The sequence below is a fragment of the Emys orbicularis genome, chromosome 2, assembly GCF_028017835.1.
Source record: "Emys orbicularis isolate rEmyOrb1 chromosome 2, rEmyOrb1.hap1, whole genome shotgun sequence".
Lineage (NCBI taxonomy): Eukaryota > Metazoa > Chordata > Testudines > Emydidae > Emys > Emys orbicularis.
Genome location: NC_088684.1, coordinates 121051765 through 121077243, shown reverse-complemented (window position 1 = coordinate 121077243; position 25479 = coordinate 121051765). Strand labels below are relative to the sequence as shown.

At 47.1% G+C, this 25479-nt stretch overlaps 1 protein-coding gene across 1 annotated transcript in view; it reads left to right on the top strand.

Annotated features, from left to right (window-relative positions):
* Positions 1–3346: 3346 nt before the first annotated feature.
* The window catches only part of RIPK1 (receptor interacting serine/threonine kinase 1), a 55874-nt gene continuing 33741 nt past the window's right edge, over positions 3347–25479 (top strand). The window contains exon 1 of the mRNA XM_065399402.1: positions 3347–3454. Within this exon, the coding sequence (XP_065255474.1) occupies positions 3362–3454 (93 nt within the window). The 5' untranslated portion in view covers positions 3347–3361. The remainder of the gene's footprint in view (positions 3455–25479) is intronic.

The window sequence follows — 25479 nt, the reverse complement described above, 5'->3', positions numbered from 1 at the left end:
GCCTTCGCTGCTAGATTGAAGAGCCCATTATGATGATGATGATGCTAGAATGCATGGGGAGAGTTAGATGCCTAAGAAAGGGATCATCAGAAACCAGCAAGCTGCATGGGGAGCTGCCAAAGCTAGCCAGGAGTGAAATGCCAAGCAGAAGGGAAGGGAGAGAAGAGGGTCTTAGGCACCTAACCAGCTGACCTAATGCACCTGGCTGGTGGAAGAGAGATAGGCACCTCTCACCACTCAGGATCTTCAGCCATGAACTCTCTCCTGGAGTTGGGCACTTAAGCCAGGTCAGCCGCTGAAGTAGCCCTGCCAGTGTCTGCAGGAAGCAGTTCACTATGGAGCCTGAGTAGTAAATAGCACACATGCAGTTCAGCCTCTCCCTGAGGCCCCCTTTGTCTGTGGAATTGGGAGCATGGTGTGATCTAGCCCTAATGAAAAGTTGTGTGTTAGGGACCTCCCTGTATCCTAGAGATCCTTTGAGGGGATGTGAGATCAGAGAGCAATGTGGAAATTCACATCCTTGCCTTAAAAGTTGTGTCACGGCTGTTGAAGATCGTGCATCAGTGCAGAAGGCTGTCTGCAGAGTGACTCAACAGCACTCCCAAGGCCTTGAGTGTGGGAACTGTAACACAAGAGGGTGGGGAGGGCCTCTTCTGGCGAGCTGCCAGGGGGCAGAGAGAAACAAGCTAGCAATCAGCAGAATCATTAGGGAACCAATCGTGTGGGTCCCTGGCACTCTTGAAGGTGGGGAGGGTGCTTCCAACACTCTCCTATTGGTCTGATTCTGCAGCTGTAACAATGAAAGGAGGGAGGAGGTGGAGGGTGTCCAATAGGTGCAAGTTTCAAGTGGGCCTAACTAGACTGACATAAGCCCTACGCCTCTTGTGGAGGTGGCACTATTATGTCAGGGAAGTAGGGCACTTACATCAGCAGGAGCAAGGCTGTAGTATAGACACTGACATAACGTCAACATAAACTGCCTTATCTCTGCCTAATTCTGTAGTGTAGACCAAGCCTGGGATGCATGCAGCTTTCCTTGTGATGTGGGCATTTACTAGAGCAGTGGTTTTCAACCTTTTTTTCATTTGCGGACCCTTAAAAAATTCCAAATGGAGGTGCAGACCCCTTTGGAAATTCAGCCTGTGGTCCGTGGACCCCTACCATAGAAGTCTTAGACTGAAAACTCACTGAACAGCATTCAACTATAAATGTTGCACATGCTCAGCCTGACATTTGATGCAGCGGGAGAAAGGGTGCTAAAGTGGGCTTCTATGATAACACCACCATTTCCAGGTTTTGACCTGTAGATGGGGGTATTCACATGCTTTTGATTGATCAGAATGCCTTGTCTCAGCTCTGAAACTTTATTTTACCTTTTACGGATCCCTTAGACATAGGGCAAGTCTACACTACAGCGCTACATCAGAGCAGATGCACTGATGCAGCTATGCCGCTGTAGCGTATCTGGTGAAAACGCGCTATGCCAATGGGAGACAACTCTCCCGTCAGCATAATTACTCCACCTTGACAAGAAGCAGAAACTATGTTGGTGAGAAAGCGTCTCCCACTGACATAGCGCTGGTGTGGACAGCATGAAACTTGCGTCACTTGCAAGGAGTAGGGCTTTTTCATACCCCTGAGCAAGATAAGTTAGATCAACTTAATCCGTAGTGTAGACCTGCCCATAGTCTGCAGACCCTCCAATGAAAACCACTGTACTAGAAGATATCACTTTAGGAATCCATCCTACACACTTGAGTTTGACAGTTTTGCCATTGACTACAACAGTAGCAGGATTGGGCCCTTACGAATAAGGCGGTAGGTTTTTAAATAGCCCTATGCCTTTGGGCCCAAATATTTGTGTATTATAACTTACAAGTGTTTGTGTGTCTTCTTAAAGAGGCATCATTACAAAACACCTCCTCTCAAGGACCAGTCTGGTTACAGATGTTTTCTGCAAATAATTCCCAAGTGTTCATTCGTGTATGTTTGGGGTTTGTCTCATCTATTAAGTATGATTCACACTGACGGAATATGGTGATGCCATTGTCCATTTATTAGTTTAGTAAAAACTTGAGAGAAACCCAGTGGAGATCATATTAAATTTAAAACTGGTTTCCAAGGGTTTATCATAGTTAAGAAAGCCATTCACCAAGAGGTAGGTTTTTAATCCTGGTGCTGTTCTAATTTAGGAAGTGAAAGCACAAAGCCATAACACAGTTTGGCAGAGCTGGCAGTGTTTGTTAGAACCGAACCAGAAAGAGTGATGTTGCAAAAGCACTGGCAGAAGTGGGCAAGGAAGGTTGCAAACTGTCTGATTCAAATCTGTGCTCCGCGTCAGGTCTTAAAGTCCTAACCCACTCCGGTCACATGGACTTCAGGAAGAGGTGAAGCTCCTTAGCAGATGCTCAGGATCAGGCCCTAAACTCTGATGGACTGATTTTCATTTACATTAAGGCCCTTTTACACCACTCTGGTAGCATAAAGGGGGACAGAGGGGCCTTAATGTAAATGAGTACTTTTACAGGTACTAGATTCACCTACACTTAAAAAAAAATAAAAAAAAAATCAGCAGTTCATCTATCACTCCTATGTGGATTTAGTGCTAGAAGTGGGATAAACAATGTTTATATGTTTCTTCCACAGGTTGCCTGCACAACTCAGAACACGTTGATTATGGAGTGGAATCATGGGAAGCTTACAAAAGAAGATGCTTGGCCAGTGATTTGATTGAGGAACAGAGGAAGGTTCAAGAAGCTGAGTTAGTGATTTTTCAGGTCATGATTTTTCTTATTAATAATCTTATAGTCTTAATATGGTGTTAAAACAAATACAGTAATAAGGAGATTATAAAAAGCCAGAAAGTTTAGACACCTAACTCCCACTGTCATTTTCTTTCAACGCACTGCCCATTCTGATAATGCAGATACGGCTTGGACTGTGATCTCACAGGGTAAGTGGTAAGGTCTAGTCAACAGCAGAAATGAAAAAAGCCAGGTGCTACAGAAAATTATTGGTCGCTCCTCTTCCCCATGAATCAGGAAACCAGTGTCTGTCAGAAGGCTCATCTTCTGGTTGAGGTGTAAGAGATTCTGAAAATTCGCCATCATTTGGAGATCTCATGGCATTTTTCAAAAGAATATTACAAAAAAAACCCCACAACCTTAAACAAATATAGTTCTGCATCCTCTGAATGATAGGCTTTATTTACTGTGCTTGATCTGTGAATGGCTTGACTGATTAAGGTGATAAGATGTTCTTAGCACAGAAACAAGGCCAAAGGAAATGGTGTACCTCTGCCAATTACATCTCACTATTAACAGGATCCTTTGCTTTTCAGTTTCTGTTTTATTGGTTCAGCATGCCTGCCATCATGAAGGGCTGGATGGACAGAGTCTTGGTCCAGGGATTTGCTCACAACTTCCCACAGGGTTATGATGATGGCTTGCTCAAGGTATGTTCCCCGGACTGTTACATTAGGCCAGGGATTGGCAACCTTTGGCACACGGCTCGCCAGGGTAAGCACCCTGGCGGGCCGCGCCAGTTTGTTTACCTGCCGCGTCCGCAGGTTCAGCCGATTGCGGCTCCTACTGGCCACGGTTCGCTGTCCCAGGCCAATGGGGGCAGCAGGAAGCAGCGCGGGCTGAGGGATGTGCTGGCCACCACTTCCCACCGCCCCCATTGGCCTGGAGCGACAAACCGCGGCCAGTGGGAGCTGCGATTGGCCGAACCTGCGGACACGGCAGGTAAAAAAACCGGCCCAGCCCGCCAAGGTACTTACCCTAGCGGGCTGTGTGCCAAAGGTTGCCAATCCCTGCATTAGGCTAAACCAGTGGTCCCCAACCTTTTTGTGGCCAGTAGCACATTCATGTTTTCAGAAGAGTATGGCAGGCGCCAACAATTTTTCAAGGCTTATTTTGCATTTGTACATTAAATAATACGAAAATCATATTTAATATTACATAATATATGAATCCAGAGAGAAGCCGCAAGGACAGAGAACACCGGCGCCCACAGCCCCGGAGTACTCTGTCCCCAGCAGGTGCGGGGCCCCGGCTTCTCTCCCCTGCTGGGCACTAGGCGGGCCCCGCACCTGCCGGGGACAGAGAACACTGGCACCTGCAGCCTGCAGCCCCGGAGTTCTCTGTCCCTGGCAGGCGCAGGGCCGCAGCTTCTCTCTGGCTTAAGTTACGGCCCCGCACCTGCCAGGGACCGAGAACACTGGCGCCCACAGCCTGCAGCCCTGGAGTTCTCTGTCCCCGGCAGGCGCGGGGCCGCAGCTTCTCTCCCCTGCTGGGCACTAGGCAGGCGCACATACATGCCCCGGCGGGTGCCATTGCGCCTGCGGGTACCGCGTTGGGGACCACTGAGCTAAACAATATTTTTTGTATAATTCTTGTCTGTTCCTATGCTGTAATTTTATTTTTAATCTAAATGGATAAATGAGATTTAACAAATTTAGGCTTTTTAGTGGCACTCAGTGGTCATTCAAAATCCCTCCTAAAAACGTATTTCTTCTCTGTACCTTAGAGTTTTATACTGTCCTATAGTATCTGCCTTCCATGTTAAAGCCAACAGCAAAGTCCCTGGAGGACATCATGGAGTCTCGGGAACTTCTGCCTTTTCAGAATCAAAACTCTCGTAGGGTAGGGGGTTTTGTTTAATTTTGGGTAGAGATGGGGGGCTGGTAGTGGTCTGGGAATAGAAAGGCGTGTCTGTATAGCGAAAGGCTTTGTCAAAGAGGAAAGTTTTGCACCATTTCATATAGATGGTCAGACTCTCTATTCACCGAATATCCTCCGGCAGATCCTTCCATCTTGCCTAGGAGAAGTGTGCAAGGGGGAAAGATAATACAAATAGGACTATCAAGATGTGTGCAAGCCTCAACCATATGCTTTTATCACCCTCGTCCTCCTCCTGCCTTGGTTGGGACCCTCACGTTAGGTTTTTCTGAAAGTGGATTGCAGAATCTGCAGGGGAGGGATGATGTATTTGTTTTCTGGGGTGTGTAGTACATTCTTGGGCACTCGATTTATTTAAAATAACTAAAAATCCTCCTGTACTAGGCTTTAGGTGCCCTAACACACACATTAAGAAGCAATTCAGAATTTCAGCAGCATTACATAATCACTCCAGCAAGAGCTTAGCCAGCCTGCCACCCAGAAAAACTCTGTTCCACCGCTCCATCGTCTAGGAAGCACACCCTTGCCTTCTCCAAAAACACACAAACGTATCTTTTGCAGCATTCTTGAATGATCATCAAATGCTGTCAATATCAGAGCAAGTAGGATGGGGGAAGCAAGTTTCAGAGACTTGAAGATCTCATGGAGAATGCCTTGCGAGCTGTCCCTCTCTTTTATAACGATAGGATCCAACTTGAGCCCTCCTGCTAAGCACAGTTGTGGCAGTATGGCATAGAGAGAGAGGCAGTGCCTTAGGTAGGCTGCCCCAACCCGTTCTATAAAGCCCTGGTGCTTTATAGGTCATAACTAACATCTTAATCTCCACCTAGAAACCAATAGGCAGCCAGCACAGATCCTGTAGGAGCCCTTAATGCTTAGTAAGCTATTTGGAAGATACAATGAGCAGCTATAGCGGTTTCTGCCTTTTAAAATAGATATATTTTAGAGCATTAGAAAGTTCTGGTGCAACAGGAAGAAATGTTTGACATAGTTACTGGTGACAGACTATTCATTTTAATCAGCTCTTGCATATTAAGCACAGAGGTGAAGCACTAACACTTGTGTCAGCCCTAATGCATGTGTCTTTTCATTTACCTTTCCCTGCTATTCTATGAAAATAAATTGTTTAATGGGCAAGAGAGTCAGAAATACAAAAGAATAAAGAGTACAATAATTAGTTACAAGTAAGAAAAAACCTGGTACCCATTGCAAACCTAGAAGAAACAGTTTTTCATAGTAGAAAATACTATTTAGGGTTGTTTTTTTTAATCCAGTAATGCGCATACATAGCTGAAGGAAGGTGGGATGAGGAAATGAACAAGGATCTGGCATTTCAAGAAGACTAGTGCAGTGGAGTATGGGGCCAGATTGTATGATAAGTCTGTTGTAAGTGGATCATTTCTGGGTCCCACCTGGTCCAAGCCAGCTGGGTCTGGGTCATGATTAGTCACTGTTTCTAGCTCTGGATCCCTAGGACACTCCCAGGCTCAGACTTCTTGTCTGAGGCCCTTCCTTGGAATATGGGATGCTTCTATCCAGCTGCCCTAGATCCCAAAACCTGTGTCAGGAACCTCCCAAGCTCTCCAGTCAGTTTACAAATGCTTCCCCAGAGCCTCACCTGGGCTGTGGGCACTCTGGGCTTCTAGTTTAACCTCTGTAGGAACCATGTGGGCAAGCAAGAAACACAGGCTGAGCAAAGGAATTTCTTAACCACAATCACTTTTCTCTTAAAACATTGGCAGAGGCCCTGGAGGTTTTTCGCCTTCCTCTGCAGCGTGGGGCACGGATCACTTGCTGGAGGATTCTCTGCACCTTGAGGTCTTTAAACCACGATTTGAGGACTTCAGTAACTCAGACATAGGTTAGGGGTTTGTTACAGGAGTGGGTGGGTGAGATTCTGTGGCCTGCGTTGTGCAGGAGGTCAAACTAGATGATCATAATGGTCCCTTCTGACCTTAAAGTCTATGAGTCTATTAGAGAGTTACTGATCTTTGAAAAGAACACAAGTCCTGAGACACAGCCTCCCCATGTCTGATCTCAGCCCTTCTGTGAGTCTAAAGTACGTCACTGTTCAGGCTGGGCAGTCATACTTGCCCCACCTGCATAGAGAGTGCATTGTTCTATAGGAGTAGGCAACTAGTTGAGTGACAAAGCTGATGGCCGTAGATTGTAGTCTTGATGGTCCTTTGAGGATTCAGTTAGCTTCCCTATCTGGGAAAGGTGTCTAGAATGCAGTACAATAGGCTCCCATCTGGCAAGCTTAGACAGGTGTTCAACACCCAATATATCTTTGTATCTTTTCTCTTTCCCTCATGCTGTACCTTACCATGTATGGGGGAAAGAGTCACAATGCATAATATCAGTGTCATAACTTGCTGAATTGTATTAGACTAAAGACAGCCCATTGGTAATAGCTCAGTTAGCAATATAGTATCTATCTTCCTGTCTCCTTAGGAGTACAGTCTAATGATGGGTGGTGCAGCCACTTGCTCTGTGTGGGACATGGCCCCCTAACTAGTAAATATTAGTTCCTAGTCTACAACCAGGCTTTGTTTTTTAGAGTAGTGCCTGTTCATACAAGGATACTATTGAATCGCAGATAATGGTTATTGCCTTAAGATGCAGGTGACCTACAAAACACTGAAAGATATTGCCAGATTTACGTCAACACTTTTGTGTACCAGCTGCCATTTTTCTTAAATTGACTTGGAAATATCCTGTGATAAATATTTGTCACAGCCAGTTATCAGTCAACTCTGTTCTCTTAAGCAAGTTTTGTCTGTATTTGAATTATTGTACAGTTTGAATATATAGGATATGCAGTAATTTAGGTTACATGAGAATTTGTTCGGTGTTTGCAAAAGGCAGCCTATAGCCAGCCTTAACTTTCAATATCAAAACAGATCTATGAGTCGGTTCCTAAATTCCTAAGATTATTTACAACTGAACTATAGTAGAGCAGCTTTAAGCCAGTTTCAGACGCCAATAAAGGAAGAAAATTCAAAGTGAAGTATGAATATACAACATTGGTGCCTTCACCATTGCATTGTTCTGTGTGTACACAAGGAAGGGTACATGAAACCCCCTGCCATTTTTGCCTCCTCTACAATTTTAATGTATGCTTTTTTCTGAGTTCAAGGAGTGGTCCCCACTTACGCTGCCACTAGCTACCCCATTAGGAATAGGGAGGAATCAAGGGCAATTGCTTTGGCCCTTCACACTAATTAGCAGAGCTATTCAGCCCTGGAGTTGAATGCCTGATGCACCTCCCCCTGAATACTGTAGCAGCAAATGTGCTTCCCCTGGGGACTCTGGCACTGTGACTGGCTTGGTGAGGCACATTGCCTCCTACATCTGCCATGGCCACTGTCCAAGTGTGGGTCAATGCCTAATAGGGATACACCAATAGGCAGGGCCGGCTCCAGGCACCAGCGGAGGAAGCACGTGCCTGGGGCAGCACATGCTAAGGGGCGGCATTCCGTCCACTGCTTCGGCAGTTCGGGCGGCCTTTTTTTTTTTTTTTTTTTGCTTGGGGCGGCAAAAATGGTAGAGCCGGCCCTGCCAATAGGTGTGGGTTGGCTCTTAATGTTTAGGAATTTTGCCATGGACTTCAGTGGGATAATTTGGCTCTGGAAAGTAACTGATGAATTTTTTGTTGTAGGATATATGGTATGTTTCATGCTTAATTGTGTATTTCCTGGCTTTAATCAGTCGCTGCCACAACCTTAACATACTGTTAAACATACTATTATACTTCCTTGTGAATGTTTACCTGTTTTTTGTGTGCAAGATGTAGATACCAGTTTTAAATGTTTCCAGTCACCTAAATTAGTGTTCAGACCGAAGAAGGCGGACATAGTAAGATACAAATGCAGTTGCTGTCCATGCATATTATTTACTTTTCAAAATTAAAGTCATCATTGTTTGTTTCCAGACTGATCAAAGATGTTATTCAGAAGACAAATGAGTATTCTGCAAAAAAATTAAAAGGATTTATACAGAGAAGCCTTGCTCCTGTAATCACTGACGTCATCAGGAATTTATAGACTGCAGTCAGGGTAAAATTAGGCACATCTCTTAAATTCTATAGCAGCACAATACAGATGCTTGGAAGTTCTAGCTAAGAGTATTTGTGAGGAAGTTACGTGGTATTAATTCCCCAAAACTGCTAATCAGTCTCCTATGATGCTTATTGTGAGGATACACATACTTTTTTTAAAAAGTGTGTCAGGATGCCAGGCATAAGGGGGTCCTGAAGGTTCTAGAAGGAACTGTGCAGGGAAGAGAGAGCAATGTAGAGCCATATCAGCAAGTGTTCTGCACTAGCAATTGGGGACAGATTATCAGGAGAGCTCAGGTCCAAACGAGGTACCAAAATTAAGTGGCCAGATATTTTTTTTTAAAAACTCAACATGTTAGGTACTGAGCTCTTTTGAAAGGCTCTCCCCAGTTATGGCTGTTGAGCTCTTCTGAAAATTCTGGCTATAAGGGATACTATTTTTACTTATTTGACTAAAATTTCTGGTTCAGTTACATAAAAAAAAATTCCTGAGTCTTTGCCACTGTTGTATGACACTTATGACTTCACATGCAGGGAATACATTTGCCACTTTTTTTTTTTTTTTTTAAACAACAACTTGTTACCTGCAACCAAAGGGGTTACATCCTATCCAAGAGGGAAACCCCATTGACTCCAAACAGACTAGTGTGGAACATTAAAGAGCATAAAACTTTGTTGCTCTGCTTTTCCCCCACAAAGGTGAGTCATGCAAGTGGATTCCTCCCCATCAGCTGAGTTTGCAGCTGAATGCATATGGCAGGAGGGGGAATAAACCCCCTAAACAGAAGGAAGTGAGGATCTCTGTGTTACTTGGACTCTGAGAGGGTAAGGTTTTCTAGGTATAAACAAGAAGTCCCTAGTTGTTTAGCCTGGGTTAGCCCAAAGAGACAAAGAGCTTACTTATTATAGAAGCTTCTATTACCTTTTGTAACAAAATTGTAATTCATTTGTGTATCTCTGTTTACATGCTTATACCTTATAAATAACTGTTTCCTTTTTCCTATTAATAAATCTGTATATAGTTTATTGTAGGACTGGCTACAAGCATTGTCTCTGGTGTGAGATCTAAGGTGTGATTGACCTGGGGTAAGTGACTGGTCCTTTGTGATTAGGAGTAACCTGAATATTGCTGTGATACTTGGTATAAGGGACCACCTATCAAAAAGGCAAGCTTACCTGGGTGGTGAGTCAGATCGGAGTATCCAAGGGGGCTGTCTGTGACTCCATGTTAAGGCTGTTATAGTGCCTCAGGAGTTTACACATGATAATTAGTTGGTGAAATCTAAATTTAGAGCTCACAGCCAAATAGGGGTTTGTCTTAGTTCTTAACAGTCACGCTCTTGAGTCACTGCAGTCAGCTTGACAATCCTCTTTACTGATACGTTGTTAGTAATTTCTCTCTTGGTTGTCTAACATATCCTGTATCTGTTAATCCAATTACCTCTCTAAATATGTCTAATAAAAGATGTGGGCCTATAAATATTACAAATTGACTGTGAAATGTGTTCAAGACATGGAGGAAAATAGAAATGTAAGTTGTCTGATCATAAATCCAAGGACCACTGATGTGTGGGGAGGGGGAAGCATACAATATCCTCTACAATACATTCCTTTCTTGGTTTTTATATTACTGATCTCTCAGGACAGCCCCTAAGGACATTGAAGTGATAGTTACTATTTTTAGCAGAAATTGCCCTATTTATTTTATCTTTATTGGTTCAACTCCGTAGGTTTAAATTTCTGTATTAGATGAAGAAATCATCCATCATGTTTCTGGTCCTTCTCATTCCTATTTTAAAGATTAAACACATTAGCCTTCCTACACCCAGCTTCGCTCTAGTGTTTATATTTGGTAACCTGTGTGTGTGTGTGTTGTGCATAATATGTATTATATGCACAACATTAATATTGTACACCTTATCAGGTATAAATCCATGGTAGGCCCACATCTTGAATACTGTGTGCAGTTGTGGTCGCCCCATCTCAAAACAAGATTTATTGGAATTGGAAAAGGTTCAGAAAAGGGCAACAAAAATGGTAAGGGGGTATGGAACAGCTTCCATATGAGGAGAGATTAATAAGACTGAGACTTTCCAGCTTGGAAAAAAGAGATGACTAAGGGGGGGATATGATAGAGGTGTATAAAATCATGACTGGTGTGGAGAAAATAAACAAGGAAGTGCTATTTAATCCTTCTCATAACACAAGAACTAGGGGTCACCAAATGAAATTAATAGGCAGCAGGTTTGAAACAAACAAAAGGAAGTAGTTCTTCACAAAATGCACAGTCAACCAGTTATGGAACTCTTTGTCAGAGGATGTTGTGAAGGCCAAGACGAACAGGGTTCAAAAAAAGAACTAGATAAGTTCATGAAGGATAGGTCCATCAATGGCTATTAGCCAGGATGGGCAGGGATGGTGTCCCTAGCCTCTGTTTGCCAGAAGCTGGGAATGGGCGACAGGGGATGGATCACTTGATGATTACTTGTTCTGTTCATTCCCTCTGGGGCACTTGGCATTGGCCACTGTCGGAAGACAGGATACTAGGCTGGATGGACCTTTGGTCTGACACAGTATGGCCCTTCTTATGTATGATTGCTGGGTAGTTATGCTAAGTCGCACACCTGTACTCTGTATTTTGTTTTCCCCAGAATGCTCTTCACACTTGTTCACTCACGCTAAGGTATATCCCATAACACTTTGCACAGCTGAACTCTGCTCTTGGCTCATACAAATACATAACCTGACAGAAACAAGATGTATGACTAATAAGTCCTGGTACAATTAAGAAGTGCCTCCACGGACACCTGGAATGAGGTATCCAAAACAAAATAAGAAAAGTACAGGACAGTGCAGAAAAATCAGTATAAGAAACTGGTAGAGACTATTGGGGTTATGTATAGAGTGCCTTTAGCTTGTAAACAGCCACAATATAAAAATACAGATAGTCTTGAGTGCATACTTTGGAATCAGACCTATGCAAGGTGAACGCTATGAGTGGTATGTAGGTCTCCTTTTTATGTTGTACTACTTTCCCTTTAACTAATAAACTGACTATGCGCAGCTATTTGCACTCAAATATTTTTGAACCGCAAGTGTAGTCAGGTAATTGGCTATATCTAGTCAAATTGCAAAATGGTGTAGAATTAGATCAATTAGGTACTTTTTGGACATAGATAATGTAGCTAATAATAATAATAAAGGTACAGACACCTTTTTTTATATAAACAGATTACAGTACATGCACCGATATATTTTATTACCCTGCATTATTTTGAAAGTTGTTTGATTGGAGAGAACTCCAGACTAAACCTTTTCCTGGTGATATACAGGATAGATCGATAGAAAATAAATTATTACAGTTAGGAGATTGAAATTCTCTCTCCCCCCACATGATGTCAGCCTTTTCCTTCACATTGCTGTGTAAAGTAGCAAATATGGATGAACTCCTGGCCTACTGAAGTCTAGGATTTTTGCCACTGAAATCAGTGGAGTCAGGATTTCATCCAACCTTTTTAAAAGCAATCTAAACCAAGCTACTGTACTCTGAATCAGAATTTGGTAACTATATCCATGATGTCTCACAATTTGCTAAAATGGATACCAATAATTAGCTTGTATTAATAATGGTCTATTCCATCTGAGGATGCTTAGACCCACCAATCAGTTGAACTGCAAGTCTGCTCTAGAAATTATTTTGGAGATGTTTGATGGTCTGTGTTATACAGGAGATCAGGCTAGATGATCACAATGTTCCCTTCTGGCCTTAGAATCTATGAAAACAAGACTTCTATTAACTCTAAAGATTAGAGAAATAATCAAATTTCAGTTTGACAGTGCAATTCTCTCAAATATATTGTTAAAATACAGTGCTAGTTCTCTCCTTAAGAAAAGGAGTTCAGAACTGTCAGCTTTTGGAGGGGAGCGGGTGTCTACTTGCAAACAGGGCTGTCCTTAGGATTTATGGGGCCCTACACAGTATTATTAAACTGGTGCCCCTATGCCCGACTTGCTCTTATCAACACAAACATAAGCTTACAGTATTCTACAGAGGTGTGTAACTATTATCTCCCTAACACACACACACACACACCCCTTTATACAGCTGGACACACCCCTTTATACAGCTGATTCGTGGCGTTCAAGCTCCGGGAGGGAGGGGGAGGAGCGGGGACCAGGCGTGCCTGGGGAGGAGGCGGGAAAGAGGTGGATGGAGGCTTGGGGGAAGGGGTCGGGGGGGCGTGTCGAGCACCCCCCTGGCAAGATGAAAAGTTGACGCCTATGGTCCCAGTGCTGCCCCAAATTTTCAGGTGCCCTACATAGTCGCATATGCCTAAGGACGGCCCTGCTTGCAAAGTAAGTTAAGTCAGCCACAATAAACAGAGGCAGAGAGAGCCATTCCATTCCCCCATGCCAAATCCTGGCCAGGCAAACAAAGTAGAAAAGTTTTGCCTACAGATATTTCAAGGGCACTGGGGGAACCAGAACCCTTGTATTCATCCTCGAGAAAGCCCAGGGCATCTGTGCAGCCTTGTCGTTCCCATGTCTGGGAATTTCCTCTTTAAGATGGTGATGATGTTTCTTAAGTCATGAGAATGGGTATCTAATCTATACTGTAGTTTAGTGCAACACCACCTGAAGATAGAAATTCAGATGCTTCAGTGCATATTCTTTGGTACTTAATATTTTTGTTCTTCAGAGAAACAATTAACAGCTCACTACAGAATTTCTGTGTCACAGTATTCTTTAGAGATCCTGATGCGTACATAGCTATTTTACAAGTACTGGGTAAACTGTAAATTTCCTTGAACAGGCACTAAATAGCTCCTGGAATTTAGTAGTTCTGCTTTCATTATGAAAACTGTGTGTCAACTTTTATTAGTTACCAACTATTTCTCCTACAAGGAACTGATAAACTCTACCAGATTCGCCAGCAGAACCTTGAAGCTTCTTGAAGTACAGCTATGCTAGGGGGTTGTTCGCAGACCTTCCTCTCTCCTTGTGCCCCACACTACTTACTTGGTCCCAATTACCATAGCATTGGAATGCCTCACAAACTTGAGTGACTTTATCCTCGCAGGCATCCCTGTGATGCAGTGTTCCCTCTAATTTTTCCCACACATGTGCGGAATGAATTTTGTTATGTGACACATCACCTCCATACTGGTGCACATAACAAAATTCATGTGGTGGAGGTGGGGCCGAGGGGTTCGGAGTGTGGGAGTGGGGCTCAGGACTGGGGCAGAGGGTTGGGTTGCGGGAGAGGGGAGGGTTCTGGCTGGAGGTGCAGACTCTGGGGTGGGGCCAGGGATGAGGGGTTTGGGGTGCAGGCTGCCCAGGGGCTACAGCAGGGAGAGAGGACTCCCCCAGCTCTCTCTCCCTGCACTCCCTGGGGGGGAGGGAGGAAGAGATGCCTCTCCCCCGGCTGCAGAACTGAGCCCTTGTGTGGGGCTTAATAGGCAGCTGCATAGCCGCACAGTTTAGAGGGAAACTTAGTCTGTGAGGTAGGAAAGAATTCTGTGCACATTGCACATGGAGACTGAGACACAGAGATTAACTGACTTGCCAAGGACAACACAATAGGTTGCAACAGGTACACCTCTACCCGATAGAATGCGACCCGATAGAACATGAATTCGGATATAACGCGGTAAAGCAGTGGGGAGCCCTGGGCCCTTTAAAGCGCTACCTGAGCCCTGCTGGTTTACCGTATTACATCTGAATTCATGTGGAGCCCCAGGCCCTTTAAATCACTGCCCGAGCCTGGCTGCCGGAGCCCCGATGGTGATTTAAAGGGCCCGGGACTCTCCACAGCAGCTGGAGCACCGGGTCCTTTAAATCCCCGCCAGGGCTCTGGCAGCCAGGCTTGGGCAGTGATTTAAAGGGCCAGAGGCTCGAGCCGCTGTGGGGAGCCCCGGGCCCTTTAAATCCCTGCCCGAGCCCTGCTGCCGGAGCTCTGGTGGTGATTTAAAGGGCCCGGGGCTCCCCGCAGCGGCCGGAGCCCTGGGCCCTTTAAATCACTGCCGGGAAAGCCAGTCCAGTCCGGCACGCCGTACCGGACCGAACCCGATATAACGCGGTCTCACCTATAAGGCCTGGTCTACACTAGGAGCTTATATCGAATTTAGCGCCGTTACATCGAATTAACCCTGCACCCGTCCACACCAGGAAGCTACTTAGTTCGAAATAGAGCTCTTTTAAATTCGACTTCTGTAATCCTCGAAAACGAGAGGAGTAGCGCTAAATTCGAAATGGCAATATCGAATTAGGCTAGGTGTGGATGGAAATCGACGGTAATAGCTCCGGGAGCTATCCCACAGTGCACCACTCTGTTGACGCTCTGGACAGCACTTCGAGCTCGGATGCTCTGACCAGCCACACAGGAAAAGCCCCGGGAAAATTTGAATTCCTTTTCCTGTCTGGCCAGTTTGAATCTCATTTTCTGTTTGGACAGCGTGGAGAGCTCAGCAGCACTGGCAACGATGCAGAGCTCTCCAGCAGAGTTGGCCGTGCAATCTAATAGAAAGAGGGCCCCAGCATGGACTGATCGGGAGGTCTTGGATCTCATCGCTGTGTGGGGCGATGAGTCCGTGCTTTCAGAGCTGCGCTCCAAAAGAAGGAATGCAAAGATCTATGAGAAGATCTCTAAAGCCATGGCAGAGAGAGGATACAGCCGGGATGCAACGCAGTGCCGCGTGAAAATCAAGGAGCTGAGACAAGGCTACCAAAAAACCAAAGAGGCAAACCGACGCTCCGGATCCCAGACCCACACATCACGTTTCTACGAGGCACTGCATTCCATCCTAGGTGCGGCCGCCACCACTACCCCACCAGTGACCGTGGACTCCGAGGATGGGATATTGTCCACGGCCGGTTCCTCCTCGGAAATGTTAGGTGACGGGGAAGATGAGGAAGGAGATGAGGAGGACGAGGCAGTCGACAGCGCTTGCACCGCTGATTTCAACGACAGCCAGGAGCTCTTCATCACCCTTACCGAGATCCCCTACCAACCGTCCACAGCCCTTACCCCGGACACCGAATCAGGGGAAGGATCAAGCAGTGAGTGCTTTAAACATCTAAACATTTCATTTTAACATAAGTGGAATATTTATATTGTTAAGAATGGGCTTTTCAGTCACTCAGTTAAACATAGAAACTTTTATTTATAACAAAACAGGAATAATAACTATATCAGTAATTTGTTGTTCATGATTTAGTTGGCTTAGTAAACTTTTTACTACTAACTATGTATAGAAAATCAAGTACTGTCCGGATATTCATGATTAGTCCACAACACGGCCCCTCCACTCTGTAGTCCGTTATGCTCAACTTAAAGGAAAAGGCGGTCAATGTGCCCGGGAATGGACAGACAGTCCTCCTGGGATAGCTCCGCATAGCTCTCCTGGAGGTACCGCTCCAGCATGCGCACGAGGTTCAACGGCAGGGCAATCTTGTTTGGTCCCCCGTGGTAGCACACGTTCCCACGCCATGAGTCCATGAGGTAGTCGGGGATCAGTGCGCGGCACAGCATGGCGGCATATGGCCCAGGCCTCTGCATGCATTCACGCAGCATCCTTCCCCTCTCGGTCTCCGAGATCCTCATGAGGGTTATGTCACACATGACGCCCTGCTTTAAATTAGGGAGGGGAATGTTAGTATTTGGACTGCTTTACAGCCACGCGGTGGAGGCGGCAGAGGGGCAGCATACAGGGATCTTTCCCGGGGACAGCCGCGAGGTGGTGGGACAGGGGCAGAGCTCATGCTTCCCTGATTGCTGCCAGCAGAGAGTGGCCTTGCATTCAGTGCGAAAGGAGCCCAGTGCTACTATTACATGTTTAAGCTGCCACAAGTCTACGGCTTACCATGTTTTCCCGCAGCAGAAGTAGAGGTGTCCTGCAACGCTTCTCTGATCGCAACTGCAGGACCCCAGACACATAAGGCGAGGGCCGAAAATTCGACCTTGTCCTGAGTGCGCATGTGAAAGGTGCAGTGCATGGTGTTGTTCACAGAGAAAGACTATGCTCTTTGTTAGCAACTTCATTTATCTGTCTCAGGAATTTACTCCCTTTTTCCCATTCCCACAGACACATCTGCGACTGTCTCCCAACCCAGCCTGGCATCACACTCCCAGAGGCTAGCGCAGATTAGAAGAAGGAAGAGAAAAACTCGTGAAGACATGTTTTATGAACTTATGGAGTGCTCACGAGAGCAGGCAGCCCAGACGACACAGTGGAGGGAGAACTTGTCACAAATGCACAGAGCAGTCATGGAACGGGAGGAGAGGTGGCGCCAGGAGGACCAGCAGGCTACTCAAACCCTGCTTGGACTAATGAGGGAGCAAACGGAGACGCTCCGGCGCCTAGTGGATGTTCTGCAAGACCGGAGGCAGGAGGACAGAGCACTGCTGCTGTCTATCTCTAACCGCCCTCCCCCGCCACCAAGTCCCACACCCCCCTCACCAAAAGTACAAAGAAGGAGGGGCGGCAAGGGCCGTTAAAACTGTCAGTCGGCCACTGCACACTGCTGCAGCAATGGAAGGCTCTCGTTCCAAAGTTTGAAAAGTCCTTTCCTACCCATCTCACACTAGCCCATGTCCAAGTTTCCTTCCCCCCCCCCTTTTCATGTGCGGTTCGTAATAAAACATCTGTTTCTGTTAAGTACTGTTTCCGAGAGTGTCTTTTGGAGGGGATTCTGTCTGAAGGGGGGGAAGGGGTTTGTTACTTGGACAGGACAGTCACCTGTAGCAGGCTACAGAGGCGGGGGCAGGTCCAGCATCAGGACACATACACAGCACAGTCACCAGTTACCCTGGTCAGTCTGGGAGGCGGTTTTCTTGTTCTGGGGTGCGAGGGGGTTGATCTGTGACTTTGTGTCGGGGGAGGGCAGTTAGAGATCCTATGCCGCGGTCCTTATCCTGGATCACAGAGCCACGCAGCAGGGGATCTGTTACCCTCCGCCCCCTGCCAGAAAGTCACTTGGCCGACACATACATCCAGTCCCGCCCAGGACTGCTGGCAGCCTGCGTTGAAACAACCAATGCAGCACTGCGGAGCCTGTCATTCCCGGACTTTAGAAGCATCATTTGCATCAAAACACTAAGCCCGCCCCCCACCACAGTCTGCGCCCCCGGTTTAAAACATTCCCGCGAAAACAGTAAAAAAGAGAACCTTGTTCATTAACAGAACAGAACAGATTTTATTTGTTGGGAAGGTGGGGAAGGGGGTATGTAACTTGGAAGGATAGTCAACAGTAACTGGGTAAAGAAACGGGGGCAGGTTCAGCATCTGTGTCCACAAAGTAAAAAGTCACTGGAGACCCTGTTCAGTCAGGAACCTGGCTTTCAAAGCCTCCCTGATGCACAGCGCGTCCCGCTGTGATCTTCTAATCGCCCTGCTGTCTGGCTGGACGTAATCAGAAGCCAGGCTATTTGCATCAAGCTCCCACCCCGCCATAAAGGTCTCCCCCTTGCTCTCACACAAATTGTGGAGCACACAGCAAGCAGCTATCACAATCGGGATATTGGTCTCGCTGAGATCACAGCGAGTGAGTAGGCTTCTCCATCTCCCCTTGAGACGGCCAAAAGCACACTCCACCACCATTCTGCACTTGCTGAGCCGGTAGTTGAATAGTTCTTTCCCTGAGTCCAGTGCGCCAGTGTAGGGCTTCATGAGCCAGGGCATTAGCGGGTATGCAGGGTCCCCGAGGATGACTGTTGGCATCTCCACATCCCCAACAGTTACTTTGTGGTCCGGGAAGTAAAGACCTTCCTGCAGCCGTCTACACAGACCAGAGTTCCTGAACACCCTAGCGTCATGAACCTTGCCAGGCCATCCAACGTAGATATTGGTAAAACGTCCCCGATGGTCCACCAGTGCTTGCAGCACCATGGAAAAGTAGCCCTTCCGGTTGATGTACTGGCTAGCCTGGTGGTCCGGTGCCAGGATAGGGATGTGAGTCCCATCTATAGCCCCACCGCAGTTTGGGAATCCCATCTCGGCAAAGCCATCTCTGATGAGCTCCACGTTTCCCAGGGTCACTACCTTAGATAGCAGTAGCTTGACGATTGCCCTGGCTACTTGCATAACAGCAACCCCCACGGTAGACTTGCCCACGCCAAACTGGTTAGCGACGGACCGGTAGCTGTCTGGCGTTGCGAGCTTCCAGAGGGCTATGGCCACTCGCTTCTGGACAGTCAGGGCTGCCCGCATCCGGGTGTCCTTTCGCTTCAGGGAAGGGGACAGCAACTCACACAGTTCGAGGAAAGTCCCCTTCCGCATGCGAAAGTTGCGCAGCCACTGGGATTCATCCCAGACCTGCAGCACTATGCGGTCCCACCATTCCGTGCTGGTTTCACGGGCCCAGAATCGCCGTTCAACAGTATCAACAAGACCCAGTGACAGCGAGATGTCCTGGGCGCTGGGTCTCATGTTCTCAGAGAGGTCGGAGCTAGTGTCCGACTTCATGCCGTCACGGTAGTGCCGTAGCCTCCTCTCATGATTGATCTGCAGCTGCCTCTGGTACAGGTGGAGGAGAAGCTGCGAGGCGTTGAGAACTGCCACAACTGCAGCGATGGTCGCAGCGGGATCCATGCTCGCACTGCTGTGGCGTCCGCGCTGTCAGTAATCAGAAAAGCGCGCGAACTGATTTCCCGCCGGCGCTTTCAGGGAGGGAGGGAGGGAGGGCTTGAGTGACGGACGGATGACGACAGGCGCCCAAAAGCACCCTCGACACATTTTTTTACCCAGAAGGCATTTGGGGCTCGACCCAGAATTCCAATGGGCAGGGGGGACTGCGGGAACTGTGGGATAGCTGCCCACAGTGCACCGCTTCCAATGTCGACGCTTGCCCCGTTAGTGTGGACTCACAAAGTCTCACAAAGTCGAATTACTGTCCTTAGTGTGGACACACACGTTCGACTTAGTAATATCGATTCCACATAGTCGAATTAACTAAAATCGAAGTACTCTCGTAGTGTAGACAAGGCCTAAGACGGTGAGATTTTTTGGCTCCCGAGGACCGCATTATATTGGGGTAGAGGTGTACCTCACTACAGGATGAAGCTCTCTACAGCAAAATGTGCAAAACTAAAGGTTTTGTCTTCACTGGAGATTTAATCCAGGTTCAATCATGAGTTTTCCCCTTAACATGTTCTATGTTCACACATCAATGCGCCTCTATTGCTGCTAGACAGTGAGGTGGCCACCTCGCTATGAGGTGGACCCCCAGTTAATTTATCTTGTTTGCATTGTAGCTAACCTTATGTTAGCAATACACAAGGGCCATAGCAAATCAACAAATCTCTATGAACTCTTTAAAAAAAAAAATCACGTGGAGGGGAGGGAGACAAGGTGGGTGAGGTAATATCTTTTATTAGACCAACTTCTGCTGAGGAGAGAGACAAGCTTTTGAGTTACCCACAGCTCTTCTTCACATCTGGGAAAGGCAGTCTTATGATTTTTGATCTTTTGATGCTGTCAGTGTGGCATTTACCCACTGAGTTCAATGTGGCTACGCAGTATGTAAATCAGGGCAGAATTTAATCTTTGAAACTAGAGCAACCTCTAAGAAGGGTACAGTTCTCCATTAGCTTGTATAGATCTTCCCTCCTCTTCCCCGGCCTGCTGGCACTTATGTAGCTAGTGATCCGGTTTTGTTGGTGTGGTTTCTCATGACTCCTCCCACAGTGGGGAGGAGGGTGGGGGAAGCGGGCGTCAGAGAAAAGGAATCAGCCCAGGCTTGGTAAAAGAGCTGAAGCCAGACAGCAGTGGCTCGATCTTCCTGGAGCTATGCTCTGTGAGGAGGCAGGTAAGAGAGCACTTTCACTCTGTGTGTCTTTAACCGTAGACCAGATTTTTGTTTGTTTGTAAAGGTTCATTGAGTTATACCTAGGTCTGCCTGGAATCCGCTTCTCTTTATTTTTCCTGGACGTTTGGGTCCAGGAAATACATACTGGATGTGTTAGTGTGTAATAATAAAATATTAATATCAAGGACTTTGGGGGTGATGAAATGGGAGAGGAGGGGGAATATGTGACTTCGATTGTCTTCTTTCAGCAGACTTCCTTTGCTATTGCCGAAAAGGAAAAGTTAGTTTCAATTTCTCAGCCCCATGTTGTAGAGGCCGATATTTTTTGCAATCTCTTCCTAAATGCTAATGGTGGAACAAGCCTTCTATATCCCCTCCCCCTGCTCCAGCTCCCAGCGCATTTCAGCCTCCTAGAATATGGTAATATCTTGTATAATATTTAGACAAAGTTTCGCTCTTTACAGGGCCGGCTCTGGCTTTTTTGCCGTCCCCCGCCCGGGAGCGCGGCAGAGGAGGGCGCCGAGCCCGGCCGGGGCCCCGCTCTCCCCCACCGGCCGGAGCGCCTTGCCGGGGGTTGTTTGCCCGAACAGTGACGAGTATATTTCATAAATAAGCTCATCCACTGGGCTGCCTCCTTCACTGCTTCCTTTCGGTGACGGTCTCTGTCTACACAAGGCAGTAGTAGAGGAAGAGGATTTTTAATCTCCTTTTCTCCTCCAGGGCCGGCCGGCCGCCCCCCCCCCCTCCCCCCAGCGCGGGGCGGGGGGGAGGGCGGTGAGCCCCGGCCGGGGCTCCGCTCTCCCCGGCGGCCGGGGGGAGGACGACGAGCCGGGGCCGGAGCGCCGCCCCCCTCCAGGTGCCGCCCCAAGCACAAGCTTGGTGGGCTGGTGCCTGGAGCCGGCCCTGCTCTCCTCCCACCCGCGGCCTGAGGTGGGGAGCACCCCGGCCCACTGCCAGCACAGGGATCTGCTCATCCTTCCTGACTGGGAGAGTAGTGGGGATTTCCATACCCCATTCCCATGCAGAGGATGGGAGGGGGAAGTAGTGAGAATTTTCACCCCTGCCCCCACACTCCTGGCACTTGCTAGGTGTACACCCTACTTGGGTTTTGGTTAAAAAAAAAAAAAAAAAGGGCCCTCATTTATAGGGTTGCCAGGTGTCCGGTTTTCGACCAGAATGCCTGGTTGAAAAGGGACCCTGGTGTCTCCTGTCAGCACCACTGACCAGGCCGTTAAAAGTCCAGTCGGCAGTGCAGGCAGGCTCCCTACCCGGCTCCACACAACTCCCAGGAAGTTGCCAATCTCCCTCTGGCTTCTAGGCAGAGGGATGGCCCAGTGCCAGCTCAGCTGCTCCCATTGGCCGGGAACCACGGCCAATGGGAGGTGAGGGAGCAGTGCCTGCAGGCACAGGCAGCACTGAGAGCCATGTGCTTGCGCCACCGCTTAGGACCCAGGTAGATGCCAGCAGCTTCCCGGGAGCCACCTGAGGTAAACACCACCTGGAGTCCACACCCCCTCCTGCACTCCAAACCCCTCATCCCTGGCCCCACCCCAGAGCCTGCACCCAAAGCCGGAGCCCTCACCCCCCTGCACCCCAGCCTGGATCCATCTCCTGCACCCTGAACCCCTCATTTCTGGCCCCACCCCGGAGCCCGCATCCTCCAGCCCAGAGCCTGTACCGCATCCCAACCCCCTGCCCCAGCCTGGAGCCCTCTCCTGCACCCCAAACCCCTCATCTCCAGCCCAACCCCAGAGCCCACTTCCCCAGCTGGAGCCCTCACCCCCTCCCGCACCTCTGCCCCAGCCCAGAGCCCTCTCCTGCACTCCAAACTCCTCATCTCCGGTCCCACCTCCAGAGCCCGTTTCTGCAGCCAGAGCCCTCACCGCCACTCCCTCCCCCTGCAACCCAACTCCCTGCCCAGTGAAAATGAACAAGTGAGCAAGGGTGGGGGAGAGTGAGCAGGTGTGTGGCCTTGAAAAAGGGGCAGGGGAGGGGGCAAGGGTGTTTGGTTTTCTGCAAATAGAAAGTTGGCAACCCCACTTATTCAACATTTCAAGAAATGGGTGCAGGACACTAATGAAGCATAAAACATGATTACTCCCCTGAAGGATTGGGGCAAAACACAGTGACGGGGTGTGGCCTCAGGATAAGATACACCTCCCTTTGAGTAAGAGGCACTGATTTGTGGGTGAAGCTAAGGCCACATGAAGGCACCCCCACCATTCCACCCACATGATCCAAGCAAGACTGGAGGACCTTCAATTTATGAAACAGGGAAGTCACTAGTGCTCCCCAAGAAACAGAGAATTACTGTTTTTCTACATGGTTATTCACTTCTGGTCACTTCAGTAGAAAGTAGAATAATTGACATACCCCAAGAAACCACAAGTCCTTCAACATAATGAGCTCTAATCTACGTCTAGTACAGGGTTCGGCAACGTTCGGCACGCGGCTTGCCAGGGTAAGCACCCTGGTGGGCCAGTTTATTTACCTGCTGATGCGGCAGGTTCGGCCGATCGCGGCCCCCACTGGCCGCGGTTCGCCGTCGCGGGCCAATGGGGGCGGCGGGAAGCCGCGGCCAGCACATCCCTCAGCCCGCGCCGCTTCCCATCGCCCCCATTGGCCCAGGACGGCAAACCGCGGTGAGTGGGGGCCGCGATCGGCCAAACCTGCCGCGTCAGCAGGTAAATAAATTGGCCCGCCAGGGTGCTTACCCTGGCGAGCCACATGCCGAACGTTGCCGACCCCTGGAGTACATCCTTTATGAGGTTTCAGATTAGTTATATGAAAACTGGCATTTAAAAAAAAAAAAAATCAGAACTGAAGCTTAAGTAATGTCTTGAACACCCAAATAATTGCTTTGGTGACAAGAAATTTTAGCTTTGGATCTTATGTTTTAACAGACTCAATATACTGTTGTCCTAGTAAAAAGAGATCACTCACCACTGACCATAGCACCAGTGAGAATCCCTCTGAGGAGGACATTGTGCGTGTCATCTGAGGTGGGGAGGAGATAAGAAGTAAAGTTCAGACTGCGAGAGGAGGACAACTATACTGAGTTGTAAAACAAGGAACTGGGTTTACAGAAAAATAATAAATAGCGTTACTCCTTGTGCAGCGACACCTAAATGTATAACTTGCATGTCCACCTTATGAAGTGTTGTAGCATTGGGGCTTTTAATGTAACTCATTTGTTTCTCATGGAATTTTGCTTCCTTGGGCTGAAATTCATTCACATCTAGATGCTGGCAAAAGTCTAATTTAAATCCACATCCTCAAAAAAGCATTTAGGTGTCTAACTCCTATTGAAATCATTGGGAATTAGGTGTCCACATACCTTTTAGAATCGGAGCATGTGCGTATAATCCCAAAAGGTGCTAAGTATCTTCCACGAGACACTGAGTACCCTGGACTCCCATTGCAAGAAGTCCTCAGCACTTTGCAGAATTTGGTCCCTAGTTGGTGTTGGCCCTCAACCAACGTGTATTTCACTCTTACAATTTCATACAAGTCCTGTTTCAACATTTAGGATTGTTAATTTTGAAACAGTTACATATTAGAAAATATATGCCCAGTGTTCTATTTTATCAAAGTGACTATTTGCTGACCTGCAATTACTTACATTCATAAGTGATTTGGGACAGGATCAGGGCCTTAGATTGTAAGCAATTTGGGGTAAAAACTGTCTTCACTCAAAAAGAACAAGGAGTACTTGTGAGTACACCTTAGAGACAAGTACTCCTCGTTCTTTTTGCTGATACAGACCAACGCGGCTACCACTCTGAAACCTGTCTTCACTCAGGAAGTTTTACATTACTTAATAGAACAGTAATTCCAAATTTCAACAGAATTGGTGTAGTTTTAAAGGCCTGATTTTCAAAAATGTACATGCAGTTCTTGCATGTGCATACTGGTTATGTAGATGAGAAATGACTAGTTAGATATATTCTTGACCAATTGCATGTGCAAATGCCTGATTTAGAGAGGTAAGTTACAGTAGGTGTGCAGTTGTGTACATGCATTTTGAAAGTCAGGCTATGAAATATCACAGGGAACTGCATTCCCTGCATCACGTTAAGTATTAATTGTTCTGCTGTAGAAGAAAAAAAAAAAAAGAGGACCCTGAGGGCATGAATTCATTTCTTGGTAATACAAGACCGTGAATAGTGTTTGTGTTTAAAACTGTATTTTTAGGTCTACCCATATATTGTCACTGAGTTAGGATCTTAATGTTATGGGTTCATAGATTTTAAACTGCATTTAGTCACATGTTTACATTACATGGCATTTCTTTCATTTCAGTGAAAGGATTCCAGTTTTCTCGGGGTGGTGATGTTGTTTTTCTAAGCTACACACTTTGCTATTTTCCTCCCATTGCATTCTTTGAAGTAAAACTTTAAAATTATATTACATCTGACTTCCAAAAGTTTGCCTTCCAACACCTGAATGTGGTAGGGCAGCAATGTTCACTCCATTTCATACATGGGGAACTGAGACGCAATATTGCCAACATTAAATGTTCAAAAGGCATGAGTCAGGGCTAGCCTCCCGCTCCCTGCCCCCCAAAAGAAATGATTTTAGAAAGTTAATATTGGATTCTTTTTATTTGCCTTAGGTTGCCTACCCCTGAGCTAGAGTATGAAAAGATGGATCATTTGATAGTTTTAGGTGTCAGAAATATACAATACAAATACTTTGTCTTCATATAGCAGGACCTTTTATTTAAGGATCTTAAAGTGTTTTTACAAGTTTAGTTAAGCCTCACAGCTCCCTTATGAGATCAATGACATGCATACCATATAGCAGGGGTTCTCAAACTGGGGGTCAGGACCCCTTGGGGGTGACAAGGTTATTACATAGGGGATCGTGAGCTGTCAGCCTCCACCCCAAACCCCGCTTTGCCTTGAGCATTTATTATGGTGTTATAAATTA